Source organism: Monodelphis domestica, chromosome 2, assembly GCF_027887165.1.
Source record: "Monodelphis domestica isolate mMonDom1 chromosome 2, mMonDom1.pri, whole genome shotgun sequence".
Taxonomy (NCBI): domain Eukaryota; kingdom Metazoa; phylum Chordata; class Mammalia; order Didelphimorphia; family Didelphidae; genus Monodelphis; species Monodelphis domestica.
The window spans coordinates 143,589,062-143,611,489 of NC_077228.1; the positions used below are offsets into that span (position 1 = coordinate 143,589,062).

Sequence of the window (22,428 nt, forward strand, 5' to 3'; positions counted from 1 at the left end):
TGTCTTGTACACAGTTTTGAAAGAATCAGGGCAAACTTTAACAGAGTCAGTTTTTATTTGAAAAATATTTTCTGGGAATGTATCAGTGTTTATTTTTGAGACTGACAATTCGGGTGAAAATCAGAATAAAAACAAAAAAACAACAATTTGGTTGAAATCAAATTGTTTGTTTTCATCTATTTGGAATTCTTTCCAAAAAAATCTTGATTCAGGAGGAGGCTTTTTTTGAGTTTATTCAGCGTATTTGCTGTTATATTCAAGCACCATCTGTCCTACAGGTAGCTAACTTTGTGAAAGATCCTAAGGCAGCTGGCTGAGGAGCAGAGGGCTCTTAGAAGACAAGCCACTGGAGCTGTGGCACGGCTGAGGGAAACTAAGGCGTGATCTCTTGGATGCTTGTGCTAACTCATTCTGGTAAAGGCCTCCTCCGCTGAGTTTCCTCATACAAACTTCCTCGCTGTAGCATGGTCTGAATTCCGTGTGTGTGCGTGCATGCATGTGTGCGTGTGTGCGTGCATGTGTGTGTGCGTGTGCGTGTTTCAATTTTTGACATCCTCAATGATCATCTCTTTTCTTTCATTGGATACGTTTCGGATCATTTTGGATCAGGTTTGGAACCCTGAGATGATATGGATCACTCTGAATATAGTCACAGAGCGACTACTGGTGCTGTGCACACGTTTAATAAAAACGAAGAAAATTGTCAAAAGGCGCAGACTTCGGTGACTGAGAACAAAGGAGTCAGTTTCAAAATCCCTTCCATGATAGCTTGTAAAAATGGCTACAAATGAAGAGACTTCCCAGAATTAACACTCTAGATGGGATCAAAGAAGCTCTCTAGGATGTTGGTTACCAGAAAATGCAAAAAGTAAAATAAGTGAAGCCATATCCAAATTAAAGAATAAAGTTAACTCTGTATTTCATATAAAGAAAATCCTGTCAATATGGAGATCACTTCCGCTCTTTTTCCCCCATCCGGACGTCAAACTCCCCTGAGAAAAACCCCGAAGGCCCCACCGGCCGGCTCGCACTTGGAGGGCAGCTGTTAGAGGCTCTGGGCTGACCCTGAGCCCGGCGGTCCCTCGAACCATTCTCACGGGAAAGGCGAGGCCCGAGAATGTTCGGGGGACCCGATTTCAAACTTGTATTGGCAGGAGGAGTGGACGGAGGTTTCTGAAGAGTCGTTAGTGCTGCCATCTTCATAAGGCTGTAAAGCTCAGTTGGAGGAGGAGCTGCGGCCCGAGCGTCCTGTTTCTCTGGGGGGGAAGGCGGGAACCTTCCGGACCTGAAGTCAGTGGGGAAGCTCGAGGCCTCCCTCTGCCAGGCCTCTTGGGCTTCCCCGTTCAAAGTGTAGACAGAAACCGTTTCAGACAATACAGCCCAACTCCACCCTTTTGAACGGAGCAGGAAGACATTTTCTCTCTTCATCCCGCAGTGGTCCGGCAGCTGGACTCGAGGGCCCACGCGGGGCCCCACGCTTGGACTCTGGAGGCTGGAGCCGCCTCCAGGGGCACGTCTTCACCGACCGTCTGTTCCTGGTTGCAAACGTCTGTCTGCTAATGAAAGGAGCAGCTGGACAGCGAGGACACCCCGTATGTCATCGTAGAAGTGGACAGCGCTGAGCGCTCGCGTCTTCTCCCGGCTGGTGTGATGGCCGTCGGCCCTCCGGCCCACCCTGCGCTGCGGGAGGGCCTCGTTTGTCACCTTAAAAGGGCTCTTTGTTGGGGTGACGTTTCCACTGAAATCTTAACATGTGGCTGTTCTTGGCAGTCCTGCCCTTCCTCCATCCATGAGAGCAGAAGACCCGATCATGGCGGCTGCCCTATTCATGCAGGACGCGCACTTCACCCAGCCTTTCCCTCCTGAGGCCTAGCTAGTCCAGTGGAGGAGCCCGTCGGAGGAGGAAGCGCAGCCTCAGCAGCCGGGCTCAGAGCCCTCCTCCCTCCTCTCTCCCTGGGTCGAGGCTCTGCTCTGCGCTCCTCGGGCACGCGGTCAGCCTACGTGCATGGAGAGCCACCATTCTCCACAACGATGGCTGCCATCCTGCCTTCCTGGAAAAAGGGTCTCAGCAGGCCCTTCCGCTCCAGAATGCAGCGAGCGTGCTCACTTGTAAGAAACTCACGCTGAGGTTGAAGCGCTGACGGCCCCCACGTGGAGGCTGGCCACAGACGGCCTCAGTCCAGGGCTGCGGCTGCCTCCTCTCCCAGCGCTCCAGACCAGCGGGTCTCTCCCAAATGTCTTTTGTGTTCCTAGTAAAGTAACTCCAAATGGAAGACGGGAGTCTGAAAGGCCCCTCTCAGAGGAGCCCAACGGGCCGGCACCCCATAGCTTGAGCCGGTCAAATCACTTCTGTTGCTTCCGGCAGGGGAAGAAAGCTGGCCGGCTGCCTCCAGAGACCTCCCTGGGTTTCCGTTGCATCCATCGGAGGCCCTGGAAGTCCACTTGGCCATTAGGGAATTCTGAAAGCCTTCAGAAAGGTCCCTGAAGCAGAGGATTTTAACAACAACGGGCGGAGGGGCTTACAGGCAAAGGGCCCACCCAAAGGATCCCCTGGAGAGTGGAGCGGGCTGCCATGTGGAGTCCCTCCCCCCCTTCGGGGACAGCGCTTTCCCTTCTGGGATGACACTGGCACGGCCCCCCCCCCTTCCATCCCTCGGGGTCTAGGCCAAGCGACCGCGGGGTCTCTGGGAGGCCTGGCCCAGGGCGCTGGGAAAGATGGGCGGCCCGGCTCCCCACGCTCTGCGGCTGCCCATCTCAGCCGCCCCGGGAGGATCTGGGGCCCGTGTGGAGGCGAGGAAGACGGCTACAAATGGCGTCCCCACCACCCCCCTCCTGGGCAGCAGGAGGAGCAAAGGGACGAGGCAGCCTCCCGAGCAGCCTGCAGGGCGTGAGGGACGGGGTGGCACCTTCCTGCCTCCCAGCAGGCTCTGTGGAAGGGTGGAGCCTATCGGTGGTCCCGGGAGATACTGTTACAGCGACTGTCTAGGACAGCCAAGGCTACTTACTCAGAGGAGGCTTAAGCAGCCCCCGTGGGCCGTCCTACTCAATCATGAAAACGGCTTCCAGGTGCTGAGCTCATCGCCCTAAAAGACAGTTGTAAGGGCCCTGAGCGCGGCCGCCGGGACGAGGATGTGGCCGGGCGGCTTCGTGGAGTGCAGAGCGGGGGCAGCCCTGCGCCGGGGCCCTGCAGACGGGTTTCTCCGCCCTTGAGCCTCTGTTTCCCCAGATGGTCAGCGGGGTCTGCCTACCTCCTGGGCGGCCAGCGGTGAAAGGGCGGGTACAAAGGAGCGCTTGTTCCCCCTCCCTGCCTGCGCTCAGCCGGTCCCTTCACCTGGCCCCTCCTCGGGACCCCTCCCAGTCCTGCCCGTCCAGAGGGGATGACGGGAGACCCTGGAATCCGGTGGGAAGAGCCCCGAGATGCCCCGGAGGCTCCCGATCCCTGGGGACCCAGGACAGTAGCTGGGGTTGGTGGGCGATGAGGTGGCCAGGCTCTGGGCTTCCATCCCGGGATTCGCCCCGAGCTTCCTGGGCAGGAGCCTCCCCCCAGCACTAATGATGCCGCTATGGGGTAGAACATGCTTTAGAGTTATCGTTATATAAGGACCATCAATAAGCCCCGCCTCCGTGCGAGGCACGGGCGAGCCGGATGGGAGGGGAGCCGGCCCCGCCCACAGGGAGTGTCTGTCCCTTCTGGGGCCAGAGCGAGAAGTGCCTTGTATGGACCGGATGGAGGCCTTAAAAGATGGACTCGTCTCCTTTGTGAGTGAAGGCCAGCTCGGCCCGAGTGACCAGGCCCGGCGGCTGCTGACCTTGGCTAGGCAGCGAGCTTAGGAAGCCGGGAGGAGGCCTCAGGCCCAGAACCAGAAAGACCCAGGCAGAGAGTGGGTGTCCGGGCCTCCCAGGCCCTCGCTGCCTCTGATGCCTTTGGGGGCTGACATCTCCCTTGGGCCCGGGGAGACCTCGGGGCTGGGGCTGGCTCCTTCCGGGACCCTTCAGGAGAGGCGGAGACTCCAGAGCCCTGGATCCGGGGCTGGACAAGCCGGGTCGCCTGTACGTGGAGCTTAAGGTAGGGCCTCAGCCTCAGCCTGGGCCCCGGCAAGAGTCCAGGGCCAGAAACTGGCGCCTCCCCCTGGTTTGCCCTGTACCGCTTTTTCTTATAGCACAAAAGGGTTACGAAGCACCTTTCCCAACACAAACCCAAGAGACATTGTGGCCATTTTAGAGACAATGAAACTGAGCCTCACAGAAATGGTCCTGAAACGCAGATCTCCCACCTGGCTTCTCTCTCAAACTAGGGCTTGTACTGGCCAGTAGCGCCCCTGCTGTTGGCGTGGGTGGAGAGGGCTTAGCAAGGAGCCTGGGGTTCCAATCTTGGTTTCCACACTCACTGTATGACCCTTGGCAAATTACTTTTCTTGGTCTCAGTTTCCTCATCTGTAAAATGGGGATGTTTTCACTACTTACCTCAAAGGAAAGTGCTTTGTAAATCTTATTGCTAGAGACGAGTTTATTCATTTCAACACCAATGCAGCAGTTATTAGACTGTAAACTCCCTGAGGGTGAGGGACTGTTACTGGCTGACACCACCTCAGATATCCCGAGGGGTGCCTGCTGCCTTGCTGGGCCCAGGGTGACACCGTAGGATTCCTGGAGGCTTTGCTCTGAGCTTAGGTTTTGAGGCTGCTGTGGGTACAGGGCCTGGTGAGAACATGGGAAGGAGGGAGGGGGCTTGGCCAGGAGGAGGGGAAGAAGAGCCCCGCCCCCACGCATGCGCAACTTTGGCCTCTTCCTTGGCCCTTGCATTCTGCAGGTTCTCTTCCCTGAGGCTTCTGGGCTTTTGACTGAGTACCTGGGATTTCAGGCTCTGAACTTCCTCCGCCAGGTTCTGCCTCTCCTTGAAAAGCTCGTTCTGCTTCTTGAGAAGTAGCACCAGTTGTTGGGCAGTGGTTTCGCAGTGCCGGTCCAGCTGGTTTAACCTGGGGGAGAAGATGACGGAATCAGAGGCGGCTCTAGAGCCTGCTGGGGGGAGGAAGATCCCCCAGAGTCCACAGGACACGGGCAAAACCTACATGGGCCCTTCGAGCCCAGAACCAGAGGAATATCTAGAACCTCAGAGTATCTAGCATCACAGACCAAGATCTGGAAGAGGTTCAGAGACCTTGGAAACCCAGGTTCTCCCCTGCAAGCCCCCCCCACGCGAGTTCTCCTCCTCCTCTTCAAATAAGCGATAACGTGGTGGGGCCTAGACTGTGCCTGGCCCACAACAGGCCCTTTTCATACCTAAATAGCAATCAACACTATATCTGGTAGTTTTCATTCAGCCTCTTCTGAAGGACCTTTCTTTATTGAGGGAGACCCTTGTGGAGGTGGAGTGACAGGTCCCGCCCTTACCCGCACTCCCATTGGCTGTTGGCTGGAGGGGTGGAGGAAATGAGGAATGTCCTCAGGCAAAGGGAGAGGGGGAGGAGAACAGCTCCATCTCAGTTCCTCTGGCTTTCTAGTGGAGGATTGCAGGTGTGCCATAGGTTTGCCATCACTGCTCTAGAGCAGAGATTCCTGTCCTTTTTATGTCATAAAGTATTTCCAAGTCTTGTGAAACCTATGGTCACATTAGCATTTTGCTAAATATCACTTAATATTGCAGGGAGATATTGGTCCACAAAAATAGCCAGGTTTTTAAAACATTTATAATTTCCCCTAATTATATATAAAAACAAAATTTTACATTCATTCTTTAAAAATGTTGAGTTCCAAATTTTCTTCCTCCCTCTGGAATTTCCTCTATCCTTGAGAAGGCAAGCACCATTATATTATTTATGTGTATGTAGTCCTACAAAACATATTTACATATTGATCATGTTGTAAAAAGAAATTACATAGAAAATTTTAAAAATAAAGAAAAAAATTGAAAGTATGCTTTAGAAATCTGTATTCAGACAACATGAGTATATAGAATTTTTCATTATAAGTCCTTCAGAATGGTTTTAGGTCACTGTATTATGGAGAATAACTAAGCGGCTTCCATTTGATTAGCATATAGTATTACTGTTCCTGTGTACAATATTTTCCTGGTTCTACTCATTAAATTTTGTACCCATTATGTAATTCTTTTCCAGGTTTTTTCTGAGAGAAGCCTGCTTATCATTTCTTAATGGTATAATGGTATTCTATCAAATCATCTACTGCAGCTTGTTCAGCTATTCCCTCAATTGATGGACATCCCATCAATTTCAAATTCTTTGTCATCACAAAAAGAGCTACTATAAATATTTTTGTATATGTAGGTTCCCGTTCCTTTTTGTTTTTTTATCTCTTTGGGATACAGACATAGTAATAATAATGCGGGGTCGAAGGTCATGATGATTTTATAGCCTATTGGGCATAGATCAAAATTGTTACTCAGAATGTTTAAATCATAGTCCCAATTTGTCCATATCCCCTCCAAAGTTTGTCATTTTCCTTTTCTATCATATTAGTCTATTTGATAGGTGTGGGGTGGTACCTCAGAGTTGTTTTAATGAATATTTCTTTAATCAGTAGTGCTTTAGAACTTGTTTTTCATATATCTATAGATAGCTTGGATTACTTTGAAAACTGTGAGTTCATATCTTTTGATTATTTACCAAGTAAGGGGTAACTTGTATTCTAATAAATTTGATTCAATTCTATATAATTAAGAGATAAGGTCTTTATTAGAGAAACTTGATGTAATTTTTTTTACATTTATGATTATTCATTGCCTATTTCTCTCTATTGACCTTGTCCATCCTCAAGTGTTTTTCTTCTGATGACTGCTCCCCCAACCCACCCTCCCTTTTATCAGCTTTACCCCTTTTCCCTTCCCCTCCTACTTTCTTCTAAGATAGATTTTATACCCATCTGAGTGTTATTCTCTCTTTCCCCTCCACAGTAAAAGTTCTTCTATGACTCTTATTATGTGAGATAATTTATCCTACTCTACCCTCCCCTCTTCTCCCTCCCAGTCCATTTGCCTTTCTCATCCCTTAATTTTATTTTTTTCAGATATCATCCCCATATTCAAATCACGCCTACTTGTGCCCTCTATATGTACTTCTTCTGACATAGAAAAATTTCTTTCAGAAGAATTATGCTCAGTTTTGCTGGGCAGATGATTCCTGGTTGTAATCCTAGGTCCTTTACCCTCCAAAACATCATATTCTAAGCCTTCTTATCCTTTAATGTAGAAACTGCTAAATCTTGTGTGATCCTGACTATGACTCCATAATGTTTCTTTCTGGCTGCTTGCTATATTTTCTTCTCAACCAAAGAGTTTTCATTTGAGAATCTCTTTTAAGAGATGATCAGTGGATTTTTTCAGTTTCTATTTTATCATCTGGCTCTAGAACATAAAGGTTTTCCTTGCTAATTTCTTGAAAGATGATGTCTTAACATGTAAAACCCAGTGAAATTGGATGTTAGCTATGGGAGGGAGACAGGGGAAGTGGAGGGAAAGAACATGCATCTTGTAACCATGGGAAAATATTCTAAATTAATTTAAAATTTCCCCAAACCCCCAAACCAAAACCAAACCAACAAACAAAAAGATGATATGTAGGCTCTTTCCGAACATGGCTTTCAGGTAGTCTAATAATTCTTAAACTGTTTTATTGATCAGTTGTTTTTCAAAGAAATTTTTCATATTTTTTCCACTCATTTGATTTTGTTTTATTGTTTATGAATAGCTAATGGAGTCATTAGTTTCCATTTGCACAATTCTTTTTAAGAAATTGTTCTCTTGACTGATCTTTTGTAAGCCCTTTTCTATTGAGCCATTTCTTTTTCTGAAGTCATTTACTTCAGTGAATTATTGTGCATCTTTTTCCATGTGGCTAGTTCAGTATTTCAAGAAGTTCTCTTCAGGAAATTTTTGTATATCTTTTCCCATCAGGCATATTCTGGTTTTTGAGGGATATTTTTTTTTCACTATTTTTTGTCCTTCCTTTATGAGCTCTTTTTCCATGATTTTCTTTCATCATTCTTATTTCTTTTCCCAATTTTTTCTCTATCTCTCTTATTTGATTTTTAACATCCTTTTTGAGGTCTCCCAAGAATTCTTTTTTTTTTTTTGACCTGAAGCCAATTAACATTTTTCTTTGAGGCTTTGGATATAGCCATTTTGACTTTTTTTTTCTTCTGAGTTTCTGTTTTGATCTTTCCTGTCACCATTAGTAATTTTATGTGGTCAGGTTCTTTTTGTGTCATTTGCTCATATTTCTGGTCTATTTCTTGACTTTTAATCTCAAATTAAAGTTGGCCTATCATCTGGGGTTAATGGGATACTGTTCTAAGCTTCAGGTTTTTTTGTGCAGCTATTTTCAGAGCTATTTCTGGGAGGTCATGAGTTTTCAGTTCTTCCAAGGTGTTATAATTTAAGAAGGGATGTGTTTACTACTCTCTTAGCCTATGTTCTGGTCTGTTAACTACCACATGCACTTTTCTACAGTTTCAAGTGCTGTGGTGTGCTAGTGCTCCTCTTTGTCCTATGACTGTGACCCAGGGCTGCAGAACAGGACCTGAATATGGGCAATGCAATAGTCTTGCACCCAGTGCCAACAGAGGGACCCCTGTAATCTCTTTCTGAACAGCTGTTCAATCCATTTTGCCCTGTTTGGGCTTAGCTCAGGAAGTTGTTGCTGCCAATTCAGTTGCTCCCAAAGCCTGCTGCTAGTTTGCTCATCCCAGTAAAACACCGTTCTTGTCTACCTTCTGCTTGTCTTGAGTTAGAAAATTGCTTTACCTCATTCTTTTGGGGGTTCTGCTACTTCAGAATTCATTTTGAGGTTTTGCTTTATAATTGTTTTTAAACAATTTAGAAAAATTTAGAAAATTTAGAGACCTCAGGGAAGTCCCTGGCTCTTCTCTGCCATCTTGGCTTTCTTTACCCATTGATTCCCAGATCTCTTTCAGGTTGCTATCTGATCCCATTCCCCCATATTATACTTGTGAAATTGCACTTTTGAACCCAGTACAAGCAATTATAATGACCAGTATTAAATGTTTAGGTAGGGTCTAATGTTCTAGTCTTATCAAGATCTTTTTAGATTCCACTCAGTTTTGTGTAACACACACACACACACAGATACACACAATAAAGGGTCAAGCACAGATTCCTAGGGCATTCCACTAAAGACCTGGCAAAGTGACGTCAGACCATTAATCACTAACTACTTTTGGTGTCTGGTAGTTCAGCCAATTCAGAAACATCTTTCTATGCTCCCATCCATCCCGGTGGTTCTGAAAGTGTGATTTGGGGACCCCTGAGGATTTCTGAGACTTTTTCTGGGGACTTGTGAGGTCAAAACATTTCTCATAATAATACTAGGATGTTTCAATGTGGTATTGAATTCAACATGGTAACTTCTTAAAGATTACAACCCGACATGAACAAAGCCCTGGGGAAGAGGGACATCCTCAATAATTTCAAAGAGGGTAAAGGAGTCTTAAGACCACAAAGTTTGAGAACCACTGATCTAGCCATATCTCTATGTCTCTTCCACAAGAATACCATGATATACTTTATCCAAAGCTTTGCAAAAATCTAGGTAAATATCTGTGGCATTCTCCTTATCAGTTTAGTAATTCTAAGAACAAGAACAAAAGAAATTGATAAACATCATTTTACCAATGTTGAAATTGAGGTCGTCTAATTCACATGTGAACAAAAGACACCCATTTATAACTTTGACTCTGACAAAGAATCATTTAGCCACTAAGTGCGGAATCCAGTAACAGGGAATGTTCTACCTTCCAGGACAAACTGGGACTTCTGGACAGCTCCAATCATCAGGAAGCTTTCCCTGTGGATCAAGACAAAATCTGCCTCTCTGCTTTATCATACATGTGTGATGGAAACCCCTGATACTGAACAGATGATGAGCTAATATTCCCTTGATAGGCTATCAGCCAGCAATACAGAATCCCCCTCACTCAGGGATATGTGGTTCTTGGAAAAGACATCAATCAGCCTGACATTTGTCTTTCTTCACGGGCCTCCCAAAATCTCGGGGTGAACTGGGGCCATCTATAATGAAGTAACAATGAGAATTAAAAAGCTGGGGGTGGGGTGAGGGGATTAAAACTAAAAGGAAAAAAGTGAAGAGAGTAAAACTATCTTCATTTTTGAATTTACATGCTGAAAGAGGATGCATATCACATGATGGTATAGATGCAAGGAGAGAGAAGTTGCAAACTATGAACTAAATGTTTTCCATTATTACTTGCCTAGTCAATCATGAATTCCAGGACCAAAGTCTTCAAAGATTTGTTATTTGTCATTTCTGTTCCTTGGGCGAAATTTCTACTTTCTGGATTTCCCAATTCAGTCAAACTCTAAACTTTATTTATTGACTGCTTCCTCCTGCTAACAGGACATTCTCTCTTTTAAACTGGACCAGAGATGCAGAATTTAGACAGGCCTTTAGTCTTGAAAATCCAATCAGCAGATCCCAAAGACATATCCAGAAAGGTAGCTTTTATTAACTGTGTAGTTCATTTAGATGCATTTTTGAAATCTTATGAACATCCTTACTGTGGAAAGGCTTAGAGATTTAAACACAGAGTAGGATAGGAGTGCCTCAGAACACAAACTACAAGTCCTGGCCTCAGGAGAGTCTTCCCTGAAGGCGTATTTTTAACAATTCAGTTTACTCATTTGTAAAATAGGGATAACTACACTTGTACTACCTACCTCCACCCAGATTGTTGTGAGTAAAGAGGTCAAAATTCTGTGTGAGATGCACTTTCATTTTAGGCCCTGAATCTTCCAAACCTGCTGTAAACTGACAGTTTCCAAGCCTACTTCATCCTCATCTATATCCTCCACCCCACTGGTATCTCCTAGAGCTTTAGTGGGGAAAAGAACTAAATTCATTTGTGGAATCCAAGGCTAAAAATACATACATATATGCATATGTACCCCCAACCACTCCTCCCAAGTTTCCTAACATATTTTATCCAGCTAAAGATAAGATGGGCTAAATCTTTATTGTGGTTCTCCAAAATTCCACCCCTTTTGCTTCACTCTAACCCAAAGGAAAATGTCTTTCTCATCCTGTGTTAAATTGTTTTTTTCCTTTGGAGAATCATTATGGAAGTTAAAGCCTAGGAAAAATCAAAGGATTTAGACCTAAAAAGGACATAATAAATAGTCTTGTTCAATGACCTCATTTTACAGATGAGAAATGTGAGAACAGAAATCAACATAACCATTTAGTATCAGTTAAAAACTGAGGAGAGAATCATTAGAATGGACGAGATAAAGTAGAATACCCAAGTACTCAGTAACCCAGATTTCAATAGTTAAAAAAAAGATAAACCACTTAGGAAAGAATACTCTGTTTGATTAAAAAACTGCTAATGAAATCAGAAAAAAAGCCCAACAGAAATTAGGCTTTTATTTGCCATATTGCATGATGGATTTGAAATGAATATGACTTTAATAGTAAAAGAAATACCATAAAATATGAGAAGAGAAGCAGATCATATATACTTCTTCAAGCCATGGGTAGGAGATATATTCTTAACCAAAAAAGACATAGAGATCATTACAAAAAGATAAAATCATTAAGTTTGATTACATGAAATTGAAAAGTTGATGCATAAATAAAATTAATGCTTCTAGAATAAGACAAAAAGTAGTCAAATAGGGAAAAAATCTTTATATCAGATTTCTCAGATAAGAGTTTGATATCCAAGACATATAGACAACTAAGAAATATTTGCAGAGATGAGAGGTATACAGGTATACACTGAATATAATTCCAGATTTTTGATTGATTTTGCTGATTTTTTTTCTCTTCCTCTTTGCTATCTGGAAGGTGAAAGGAAGGAACACTATGAGAAATATGATAAAAGATACCACTGAAATTTCTTTTTAAAATTTAAGAACCCAAAGATGAGAAGCAACCTGTCCAAGGTCACATAGTAGCCGATCCAGCATTAAAACGTAACCTTCAACCTTCCAGGGCTCTTTTCATCCCATCAAACTCTCCTAACTCTCATTTCACTCTGGAAGCATTTCTCATCTATCAGTAGATGCTCTTTCCATGCTTCTACTTAAGGCTTCATTACTTTGCAAAGGGTGGAAGCATGGCGGTTCAGAAACACTTTGATTTAGAGTGGTGAGATGTGTGAAGTTTAACAAAGATAAATGAAAAAGTGCAAGACTGGGGAGGTAGTATGAAACAACAGTTCGCTTGATGATGTCCATGGATAGAGCTCAGGATGAGAGGGAGAAATAATGCTACTAAAAAACAAGAAAATGCTAATCCTCTGGTATGTGAACAGAACACATTTCGTGACATTTATTATATACCTGAGAGGAATAGAGAGCAGGCGTTGGAGTCAGGAAAATCTAGATTCAAGTCAAGCATTTGACATAATGGATGTGACTTGGGTAAGTCACTTAAACTTTAAATAAAATACTAGTAAAAAGACTTCAGCAAGTGATCACAAGGATGATTCATTATAACCAGGTGGGATTTATACTAGGAATGCAGGGAAATTATTAGGAAATTAAATTTCATTACTTAGGAAATATTAGGAAAACCATCTACATCAGTGGTTCTCAACCTCTCAATTTGTAGCAATGAGAATACATAATGCATATCAGGTATTTACATTCCGAATCATAACTGTAGCAAAATTACAGTTTTGAAGTAGCCACCAAAATAATTTTTTTGGTTTGGGGGTCACTGAAACATGAGGAACTGTATTGCAGGGTCATGGCATTAGAAAGGTTGAGAACCACTGATCTACATAATTGATCACATCAATAATCAAACCAACAGAAATCACATGATTATCTCAATATATGCAGAAAAAAAAACCCATTGACAAAATATAACCCCCATTCTTATTGAAAACACTAGAAAGCTTAGGAATAAAAGGGTCTTTCCTAAAAATAATAAATAGGATATATTTGAAATCATCCATTTGCAATCAGGACAAAATAGAAGCCTTCCCAATAAGATCAAGAGTGAAGCAAGGATACCCATTATCACTTCTATTATTTAATATTGTACTAGAAAGGCTAGTGATAGCAATTAGAGAAGAAAAAGAAATTGAAGAGATTAAAGTAGGCAAGGAGGAAACTAAATCACTCTTCTGCAGATGATATGATGTACAATAATCCTAGAAAATAAACTAAAAGGCAGGTGGAAATAATAAATTAGCAAAGTTGCAGGATACAAAATAAACCCACACAAGTCATCAGCATTTCTATATATTTCCAACAAAACTCAGCAGCAGGAGTTAGAAAGAGAAACTCCATTTAAAATCACCCTAGACAATATAAAATATTTAGGAATCTATCTACTAAGACAAACACAGGAATTATATGCTCACAACTATAAAACACTTGTCACACAATTAAAACTGGAACTAAATAATTGGAAAAACATTAACTGCTTATGGGTAGGATGAGCTAATATAATAAAAATGGCAATCCTACCCAAATAAATTTACTTATTCAATGACATACTGATCAAACTACCAAAAAAAGTTTTTTACAAAATTAGAAAAAATTATAACAGTTTGTTTGGAAGAACAAAAGATCAAGAGTATCAAGGAAACTAATGAAAAAAAAATGTGAAGCATGGGGTCTAGCAGTAACAGATCTTAAAATGTACCATAAAGCAGTGGTCACCAAAACAATATGGTATTGGCTAAAGGACAGAAGGGAGTATCAATGGAATAGACTAGATGTAAATGGCCTCAGCAAGATAGTATACGATAAACCCAAAGATCCCAGCTTTTGGAACAAGAACTCATTATTTGACAAAAACTACTGAGAAAATTGGAAAATAGAATGGGAAAAATCAGGTCTAGATCTATATCTCACACCCTATATACTAAGATAAGTTCAAAATGCTTAAATAACTTAAATATAGGGAATGAAATCATGAATAAATTAGGTGAACATAGAATAGTGTACCTTTCAGATCTGTGAGAGGAAGGAATTTAAGACCAAGCAAGAGAGATAATGAACATTACAAAATATAAAATAAATGATTTTGATTACATCAGATTAAAAAGGGTTTGTATAAACAAAACGAATATAACCATAATTAGAAGGAAAGCAACAAAATCTTTATAACAAAACTCTGTGACAAAGGTTTACTTTCCTAAATATGTAAGGAACTAGGTCAAACTTACAAAAAAAATCAAACCATTCCTCAATGGACAATAGTCAAGGGATATATGAATAGGTAGTTCTCAGATAAAGAAATCAAAACTATCAATAATCTCATGAAAAAGTGTTCTAAATTCCTCCTGATAAGAGAAAAACAAATTAAAACAACTGAGATACCACCTCACACCTAACAGATTGGCCAATATGGCAGCAAAGGAAAGTGATAAATGTTGAAGGGGACGTGACAAAATTGAGATAATAATACACTGCTGGTGGAGTTGTGAATTGATCCAAGCATTCTGGAGGGCAATTTGGAACTATGCCAAAAGGGCTAAATGGATGCCTGCCCTTTGACCCAGCCATACCACTGCTGGGTTTGTACCCCAAAGAGATAATAAGGAAAAAAACTTGTACAAAATATTTATAGCCACCCTTTTTGTGGTGGCAAAAAATTGGAAAGTGAAGGGGTGTCCATCGATTGGGGAATGAACAAATTGTGGCATCTGTTGGTGATGGAATATTACTGTGCTAAGAGGAATAAAGAACTGGAAGAATTCCATGTGAACTGGAAAGACCTCCAGGAATTGATGCAGAGTGAAAGGAGCAGAAACAGGAGAACCTTATACATAGATTGATACACTGTGGCACAATCAAATGTAATGAACTTTTCTACAAGCAGCAATGCAATAACCCAGTACAATCCAGAGGGACTCATGAGAAAGAACTGTGAGAACAGAAACGCAGAAGAAGAACTTAGGATCGATCATGTAGTTCTATGGGGATGTGATTGGGGTTTTTGGCTTTACAAGATCCCTCTATCTCAAATATGAATAACATGGAAATAGGTTTAGAACAATGATATGTGTATAACCCAGTGGAAATGCTTGTAAGCTGGGGGAGGGGGAGAATCATGAATCATATAACCACAAAAAAAATGTTTTTAATAAATAAATTATAAAAAGAAAAAAAAAGAAAATGACAAATGTTGGAAGGGATGTGGAAAAATTGGGACATTCATATGCTGGTGATGGAACTGTGAACTGATACAACCATTCTGGAGAGCATTATGGGACCAGGCTCAGAGTGCCACAAAACTATGCATACCCCTTGACCCAGAGATATCACTACTGGGTCTGTATCCCAAAGATATCAGAAATAAATACTTAAACTGTAAAAATAATAAGCATTGAATTGATTATGGTTATAAACTGATTAGATACTCTACTTGTTGTGCTTACAAGGTATTTTCAATTTATATAAGTGAAATGCAGCTCATAAGTGAACTTCTCTTCAGGGCCAGGCCCAAGGACTCTAAAGAGACTTGTTATACAAAAATAAAATATTTATTGAGAATATAAGGATAAAAAAGGATTTCTAACTCTAAGAGATTCTAACTCCACCCAAATAAAACTCCCTGGTTCTGCAAGGAACTGCTTCTCCTGTTTCTACAGGCTACACGGATCCTTCCTGATCTAACCCAAATTTCCCCTGTTCTTCAACAAACTAACACTATTATCCTTATAAGAAGTATATAATTCTTAACTTTGTCTCCAAGTTATAAAAATAACAAAGGCTAGCTGGCTGAGCCTCAGCAAGAACCAAGTTAGGACTCTGAGCCTTAGCGGACTCAGAATCCAAACCAAAGACCAGGTCTTTCTTTGGTCATCTCAGAGATAAAACAATTCATGAAACAGCAATAGATGGTCACTAATGTTTTCCAAATTGGAAAAGGAAAATCATGTAGCTCCTTCATGTTTTTCCCTTCTTTCCTTTTACCTCAGACAGTGAGGAGATGTCACCTGCTCCCAGCATTCCTAGAAAGAGTAACTGCCAACTACCTCCTAGAGAGTAACTGCCACCTCCCTCAGAGCAATAGCCACACTCAGAAGGAGTAACTGCCACAGAAAAACCATTATACTGTCAACATTTGAAACTGACACTATCTCAGATCTGTTTAAAACTCCAATTCTTTCTCAAGCCAGCTTCTCTACTTATCTCTAAAGTAATATAACAAGACTTAATTTCTAATATCCTCCTTATAGTACCAAATCATTTTAATAGCTCTTTTAGTTGTGGCAAAGAATTGGAAACCGAGGGATTGTCCATCACTTGCAGAATGGATGAACAAGTTGTGGTATATGGTTGTAATAGAATATTCTTGTGTCTTAAGAAATGACAACCAGGGGGACATCTGGGTAGCTCAGTGGATTAAAAGCCAGGTCCAGAGATGAGCTCAAATCTAGCCTCAGACACTTCCTAGCTATGTGACATTGGACAAGTCCCTTAACCCCCATTGCCTAGACTTTACCACTCTTCTGCCTTACAACCAATAAATGGTATTGATTCTAAGGGGGAAGGTAAGAGTTAAAAAAAAAAGAAAGAAAGAAATAATAAACAAGATTTTTTTTTAAAAAGGAAAGGCTTATATGAAATGATGCAAAGTGAAATGAGAAGAACCAGAAAAACAATGTATACAGTAACAGAACTATTATAAGATGATCAACTGTGAAGGGTTAAAGCATTATCAGCAAAACATGTCTCCAAGATAGCCACAAGGGACTCATGAAGAAAATGCTACCCACAGTCAAAGACAGTGTTGTTGGAATCTTTGTGCAGATCAAAGCCTGCCATCTTCCATTATATTTCCTTCTTGAGATCTCTATTGAATGTGTGATATGTGTCTTCTATCATGACATGAGCAATAGGGAAATATGTATGACATGAAGGCATGGGTAATAACCTATATTAAACTATTCACTGTCTTGGGAGGGGGTAGGTGACAGAGAGAGAGAGAGAAAGAGAGAGAGAGAAAGACTGAATTTTAATATGTCAGTATTTCTATGTGTAACAAAAAAGAAAGGCTACTGCAAAATATATATACGAAAGATTGGATCATTCCATCACAAGGCAGCAATGGCTGCTGAGGTCAACTGAGGGTGGGGGTAGGGGTGTTGTGAGCTCTTTTTGAAGAACAAGATGGGATGACATGTGTGACACTGTGAGGGTTTGTTACCAAAAAGGTCATCCAGGATGCCTCAGACCCTGGGGCACATTGCACCGTGCATTGAGTAGGCAGGAAGCATGTATGGTTTTATATATAGACAGTTCAGTTTGTGTTTCAAGGTTTCCAGAAATGTGACAAAGCCCCAGGTGTTGAAAATAACAAAAACCCACCCAGGTAAGGGCTATACCCTGCTCTGTCATTGGAAAGGAGCCCAGCTCAAGTCTGACTAATCTGTGTATGAACACATAAGAAGTTGTTCCAAAGTTGAGTAATTTAATAAGATGCTTGAAACATTCCTGAGTGAAAATGATATCGCTCATGTATTTGGACCCTCTCTGGTCAAAATCCTTATGATTTAATAACTGCTTTATTTTCTGAAAGCTAAATGGGAGTTTGCCTTGAATACTTTTAAAATCTATTTTCAAATCTATTAAAAAATTTCCATGATGTCCCTTGTGTTTATTTCCTTCTATTGATTACCTAGCATTTATACTTATTAAAGCAATGATAGGCACTGAAAAGGTGAAAAACAAAATACTATTGTAAACAAAGAGATTTCAAGAAACACAGAGTTTAGTAAGGAAATATATTTCCCTTGACTTTTTCAAAGATCATCATCAAATTTAGAAAGAACTGTTTTTTATGAAAAAATAATTATCTTCTGAAAGGTCCTGCCATCTGTAATGAACAAGCGCAGGTTAGTATTTTCTAGGTATCACATCATCAGAGCTCCTTAAAAGCACAGTTTTTGTTTTTTCTTCCACACCCCAGTAATCCTTCTTGCCTCATTTCTCTATTCTTTCCTCTATATGTCAAGTGATGACTATAACTACTCTCTCCAGTCACACACACTTTCTATCAAATATACACTGGCACAGCGCTCTCTCTCTCTCTCTCCCTCTCCCTCTCTCTCTCTCTCTCTCTCTCTCTCTCTCTCTCTCTCTCTCTCTTCCCCGCCTCCTTTCTCTCTCTCCCTCTCCCTCTCTCTCTCCTTCTTCTTTCTCTCTTTGGCCTCCTCTTCTTCTTTCTCTCTCCCTTCCTTCTTACTCCTGCCCCACCCCTCAGTACAATAGGCCCCCCTTACTTGCCCCAGGACACAACCAAACTCTCCCATATATGAATGTGGATCAACTACAGGAGTCTCATTTCACTGACATGACACACTTGATAGGAAGGCAAAAAAGCTAGCAATAATGTTGGGAAGTGGAGCCAGAAGCAGATTGCAAGAAAACCACTGCTTTGGACACATGCCAAAAAAAAAAAGAAAGAAAGAAAGAAAAAGAAAACGAAAATGGGCACAATGCCCAACTGGCTATGGAATGATGGGCTAAAATGGAACATGGCACACAGGGGAAATCCTCAGAGGTACATGGCAGGCAGAAGAAATGACAATCAAACTCTCCTTGATCCTTCCATTGCCATCATTTTGGTCCCTGTTAACCAAATCTTCCTTTCCTAGTCTTCATGCTATGAGACTAATCTTTTCATTGAACAAAGCTCAACATATTCCTTCATCACTGAAAATCTTTGGTGGTTCTCTCCATGGGCCATCAAAAATAATTCTCAGGGGGCAGCTGGGTAGCTCAGTGGATTGAGAACCAGGCCTAGAGACGGGAGGTCTTAGGTTCAAATCCGGCCTCAGCCACTTCCTAGCTGTGTGACCCTGGGCAAGTCACTTGACCCCTATTGCCTAGCCCTTACCACTCTTCTGCCTTGGAGCCAATACACAAGTATTGACTCCAAGACGGAAGGTAAGGGTTTAAAAAAAAATAATAATTCTCAATTCCTGACATCCGTCTTGCTCCCACCCACATTTCTTGCCTTATATCCTCTATTTCTGTTCCTGTATGTTTCCTGTATTCCTCCTGTCTACAAGTCACCTGCATCTGCTCACAGAAGAAATTAACCAAATTGAAACCCCAGCATTGAGTTAATAAATAAAACAGAGTTGTTTTGGGGCAAAAATAAAGGTAAATCATTGAGATAAAAAGAAAAAAGCACAAAATCAAATTACTAATATTAAAAATGAAAAATAATTCACAACAAAAGCAAAAGAGTATTATTAGTAACTTTTTTCTCTGTGTCAATACTAACATTTTAAATTAAATAGTTTTTAATGATTGCCTTAATTTCTTCTTCATTGGAGGTGAGTTCTGAAACCTTGTGAGGGTAGCCATCAGGTCGTCAACCCCTGGTGAACCAGGGCTTTGCTCACCCAGCATGTGAAGACTGCTTCGGCCGAACAGAGGGAAGAAACCAATAAGAAGGTTCAACGGCGAGGGCGACGCAGCAAAGCACTGTGGAGTGCTTAGGGCGTGTTGGAGCACAAAAGACAACACGGCCATCTAATGCAGCTGAGGAAGTCTCCAGGTGTAACGACTTTTCGTGCCACTGGACCCAGGCTTCCAATGCCAAGAGAGTGGGACTGTCTCTGTGCATTGGCTTTTCCACTTAAATCTCCTTCACGCACAAGTGTCTTTGTGCACACTCATCTGTACACCATAGATGAAAATGCACAAAGACAACTGTCATCCCTGGTTACCGAGAGACTACTACTACTACTACTATCTGCTCAAATGTGAGGACCGCCTTTCCCCACTAACTCTACTAGCTCAAATTCTACTCATTCTTCCCATCTCCCTTAAAAGCCATCTACTCCAGGGGGCAGCTGGGTAATTTAGTGGATTGAGACAGGAGGTCCTGGGTTCAAATTTGTCCTCAGAAAGTTCCCAGCTGTGTGACCCTGGGCAAGTCACTTGCCCCCATTGTCTAGCCCTTACCACTCTTCTGCCTTGGAGCCAATAACCAGTATTGACCCCAAGATGGAAGGTAAGGGTTTAAAAATAAAAAATAAAAAATAAAAAATAAAAAATAAAAGCCATCTACCCCAAGAATCTTTTCCCTAATACTTGTATAATGCTTTGCATTTATCTATTATGCACTTATTTTCTGTGTTCCACTTTAAGGCCCCAACACTCCCTTGAATACCAGACAGACCCAGGGGCCTCTACCTTCTCCCTTCACATTGGCAACCAGGGCAAACCCCAAGAGCCTCCTACCATCCATTCGGGGAGAGAGAACCTCCCTGGAGGAAGCTTTGAGGAACGGGGAAGCACCCTATGCATGTGCCTTACCTGAATTCAGGTCTTAACAGCCAATCAATATTGCCTTAATTTATATAGTAAAAAAACCCAAAATGAGATCTACTGCCCAGGGATTCCGAGCCTTGGCAGAAGCCCCTTCAGGGTCCATCACAGCTCCCTCCCTCCAGCCTCATTTGGCGCTCTCTGGAATTCCCCTTCTTCTGTTATAAGCCGCTGTGCTCTTAGCCAGACATTATCTATGAGGCAGCACACTGCGGTGTGTTGGCCTGGGTGGGTTCGGATCCTTCCTCGAACACTAGTGTAGGGCCCGGGGAAAATCTCTAAAAATCGCTTTTTTTAATCTATAAAATGAGAGAATTAGACTCGGTTAACACCAACTTCCCTTCACGATCCTCTCTGTTGTATTTAATTTTCTCTAAGTTAATCCCCCTCCCACCCCCAAGAAAGTTGAGGCCCTTGGAGCACAGAGATGGTTGGGTGTCCACCGTGGTACCCCCAACACACAGGAAACACCTCACTTATTCAGTGCTTTTCCTATTGAATTAACCTCAGGGGTAGAAAAATATAGAGATCATCTCGTGCCTCCCCCTTTGCCCTCAGCATCCCGTCCTGCACCGGGCGCTGGGCCGGGCTTCCCCCAAGAGGCAAGTCAGCAAGTGCACGTGAGACTGCCGGCGGGCTTCCCTAATCGAGAACATCCGGTCACTTTTTTCAGCGCAGCTCCGGAGAAGGGCACTGACAACCCGGAGACGGTGGCGCCCTGTGCCTGCAGAGTGCAGTGGCAAGGCCCAGGCCTCTGGGTGGAGTCGCCTCAGGCTTCAAGAGGAAGTGATTTCCCCCCTAGGGCTAGTTAAAAGTGTTTTCCATCCCCACACAACCCTGCTCTGCCCCAGGTCACAGGTTCTAGGACCAGGTTCCAGTGCAGGACCCCAATTCCAAGCCCAGGCCGTTCACGTGCTCGTCCCTGGGGGAAGGAAGGAAGAAAAGCAGAGACAGTCCCCAAACCCGCATGGCGGGATCATCAACCTTCAGAGCCGGCAGGGACAGGAAGGAGAGCGTGTGTCTTTGGGACGGAGGTGTAGGGGCGGATTCGGTCCTGCCTGTATTCACAGGCGGGCATACAAGTGGTTATCCCCAAGTGACTGGGGAGTTCAACTAGAAAACAGTGGCGCCCTGCAGCGGTATCGATAAACCGCTTCCCCCAAACGCCTCCATTTGGAGGGCCCCAGAGGAGTCGGCCCTTCATGCGAGGAATCCCGCGGCGAATTCGTTTTTTTGGTAAAGAAAAGTCATTCCCCATTTGATGTTTCATAAGTTTGGACTGTGTTTAGCCGCAGGATTACCCCATACTGAACTGACGCTTTCTGGCAGGAGGAATGGCTGTGAAGAGAAGGGGAAAATGAAATCTATCCGCGTCACAGAAGGTATTTTCTTCTCCAAAGTGTTTTCCTCAGAGCTCTGCTTCAGAACGTTGCGGCACTAGAGGCAGATGTCCTCCTCGGAAGGAAAATCTTCCTCCTTCCGCACTATCCTTTCTGGAGGACAAATGACAAAACCAGTAAGGCATCCACATTCCCATTGAGGTATTAAATCCACAGGGCTTAGCTTCTTCTTTGATGGAACCGTGCTTCCCATTCATTGGGGATTACAGGTCTTAGGAAACTGTATTCACCAGAGGTAGAGACATCTGGCTTTCTTCCTGCCAGTAGAGAAACTGCCTCCATGCATTAAAAAAAATTTTTTTCTTTTTTACTTTCAACTGAAAATTTACTTTGTACAGATAAACAGAAAGGTGAATCAGCCTTCTTGCTCCTGTTTTATAAACCCCAGCAGCTCCCTTTTACTTCTAGGGTCTAACACAGATGCCTCCACTTCCCATTTAAGACTCTTCTAAACCTCGATCCATCCTCATTTTCTAGGGCTATTTAGGCATCCCCCACCCCATTTATGAACTCAGCAGTTTAATCACATTGGCTTTCTCCCAGGCAACATTCCAAGGAGGCGGACCCTGCACCATTGTAGTGGCTGCCCCGTCCTCCGCCCTTGCCTAGGCTCGACCTTCCAGATGCTGCCCCTTCCCCTCCCTACCACATTCCCCTGTATTTATTGTGGGTGCAAAGCACGTGCCTGCTGAGGACTCCGCCACAGAACACAAGCTGTCTCAGGAC

At 43.1% G+C, this 22,428-nt stretch overlaps 1 protein-coding gene across 17 annotated transcripts in view; it reads right to left on the reverse strand.

The window, feature by feature from the left end:
• Positions 1–22,428, reverse strand: part of SDCCAG8 (SHH signaling and ciliogenesis regulator SDCCAG8) — a 269,240-nt gene that overhangs the window by 11,542 nt on the left and 235,270 nt on the right. For 9 of the 17 annotated variants that reach the window (XM_056814171.1, XM_007481542.2, XM_056814170.1 and 6 more), the window contains one exon: positions 4,490–4,976. In XM_056814171.1, coding sequence (XP_056670149.1) covers positions 4,589–4,976 — 388 coding nt within the window. In that variant the 3' untranslated portion in view covers positions 4,490–4,588. Of the gene's footprint in view, positions 1–36; positions 2,431–3,005; positions 3,084–4,274; positions 4,435–4,489; positions 4,977–22,428 lie in introns of those variants that run through there. The other 8 variants (XM_056814173.1, XM_007481544.3, XM_056814172.1 and 5 more) reach the window with 6 other exon arrangements.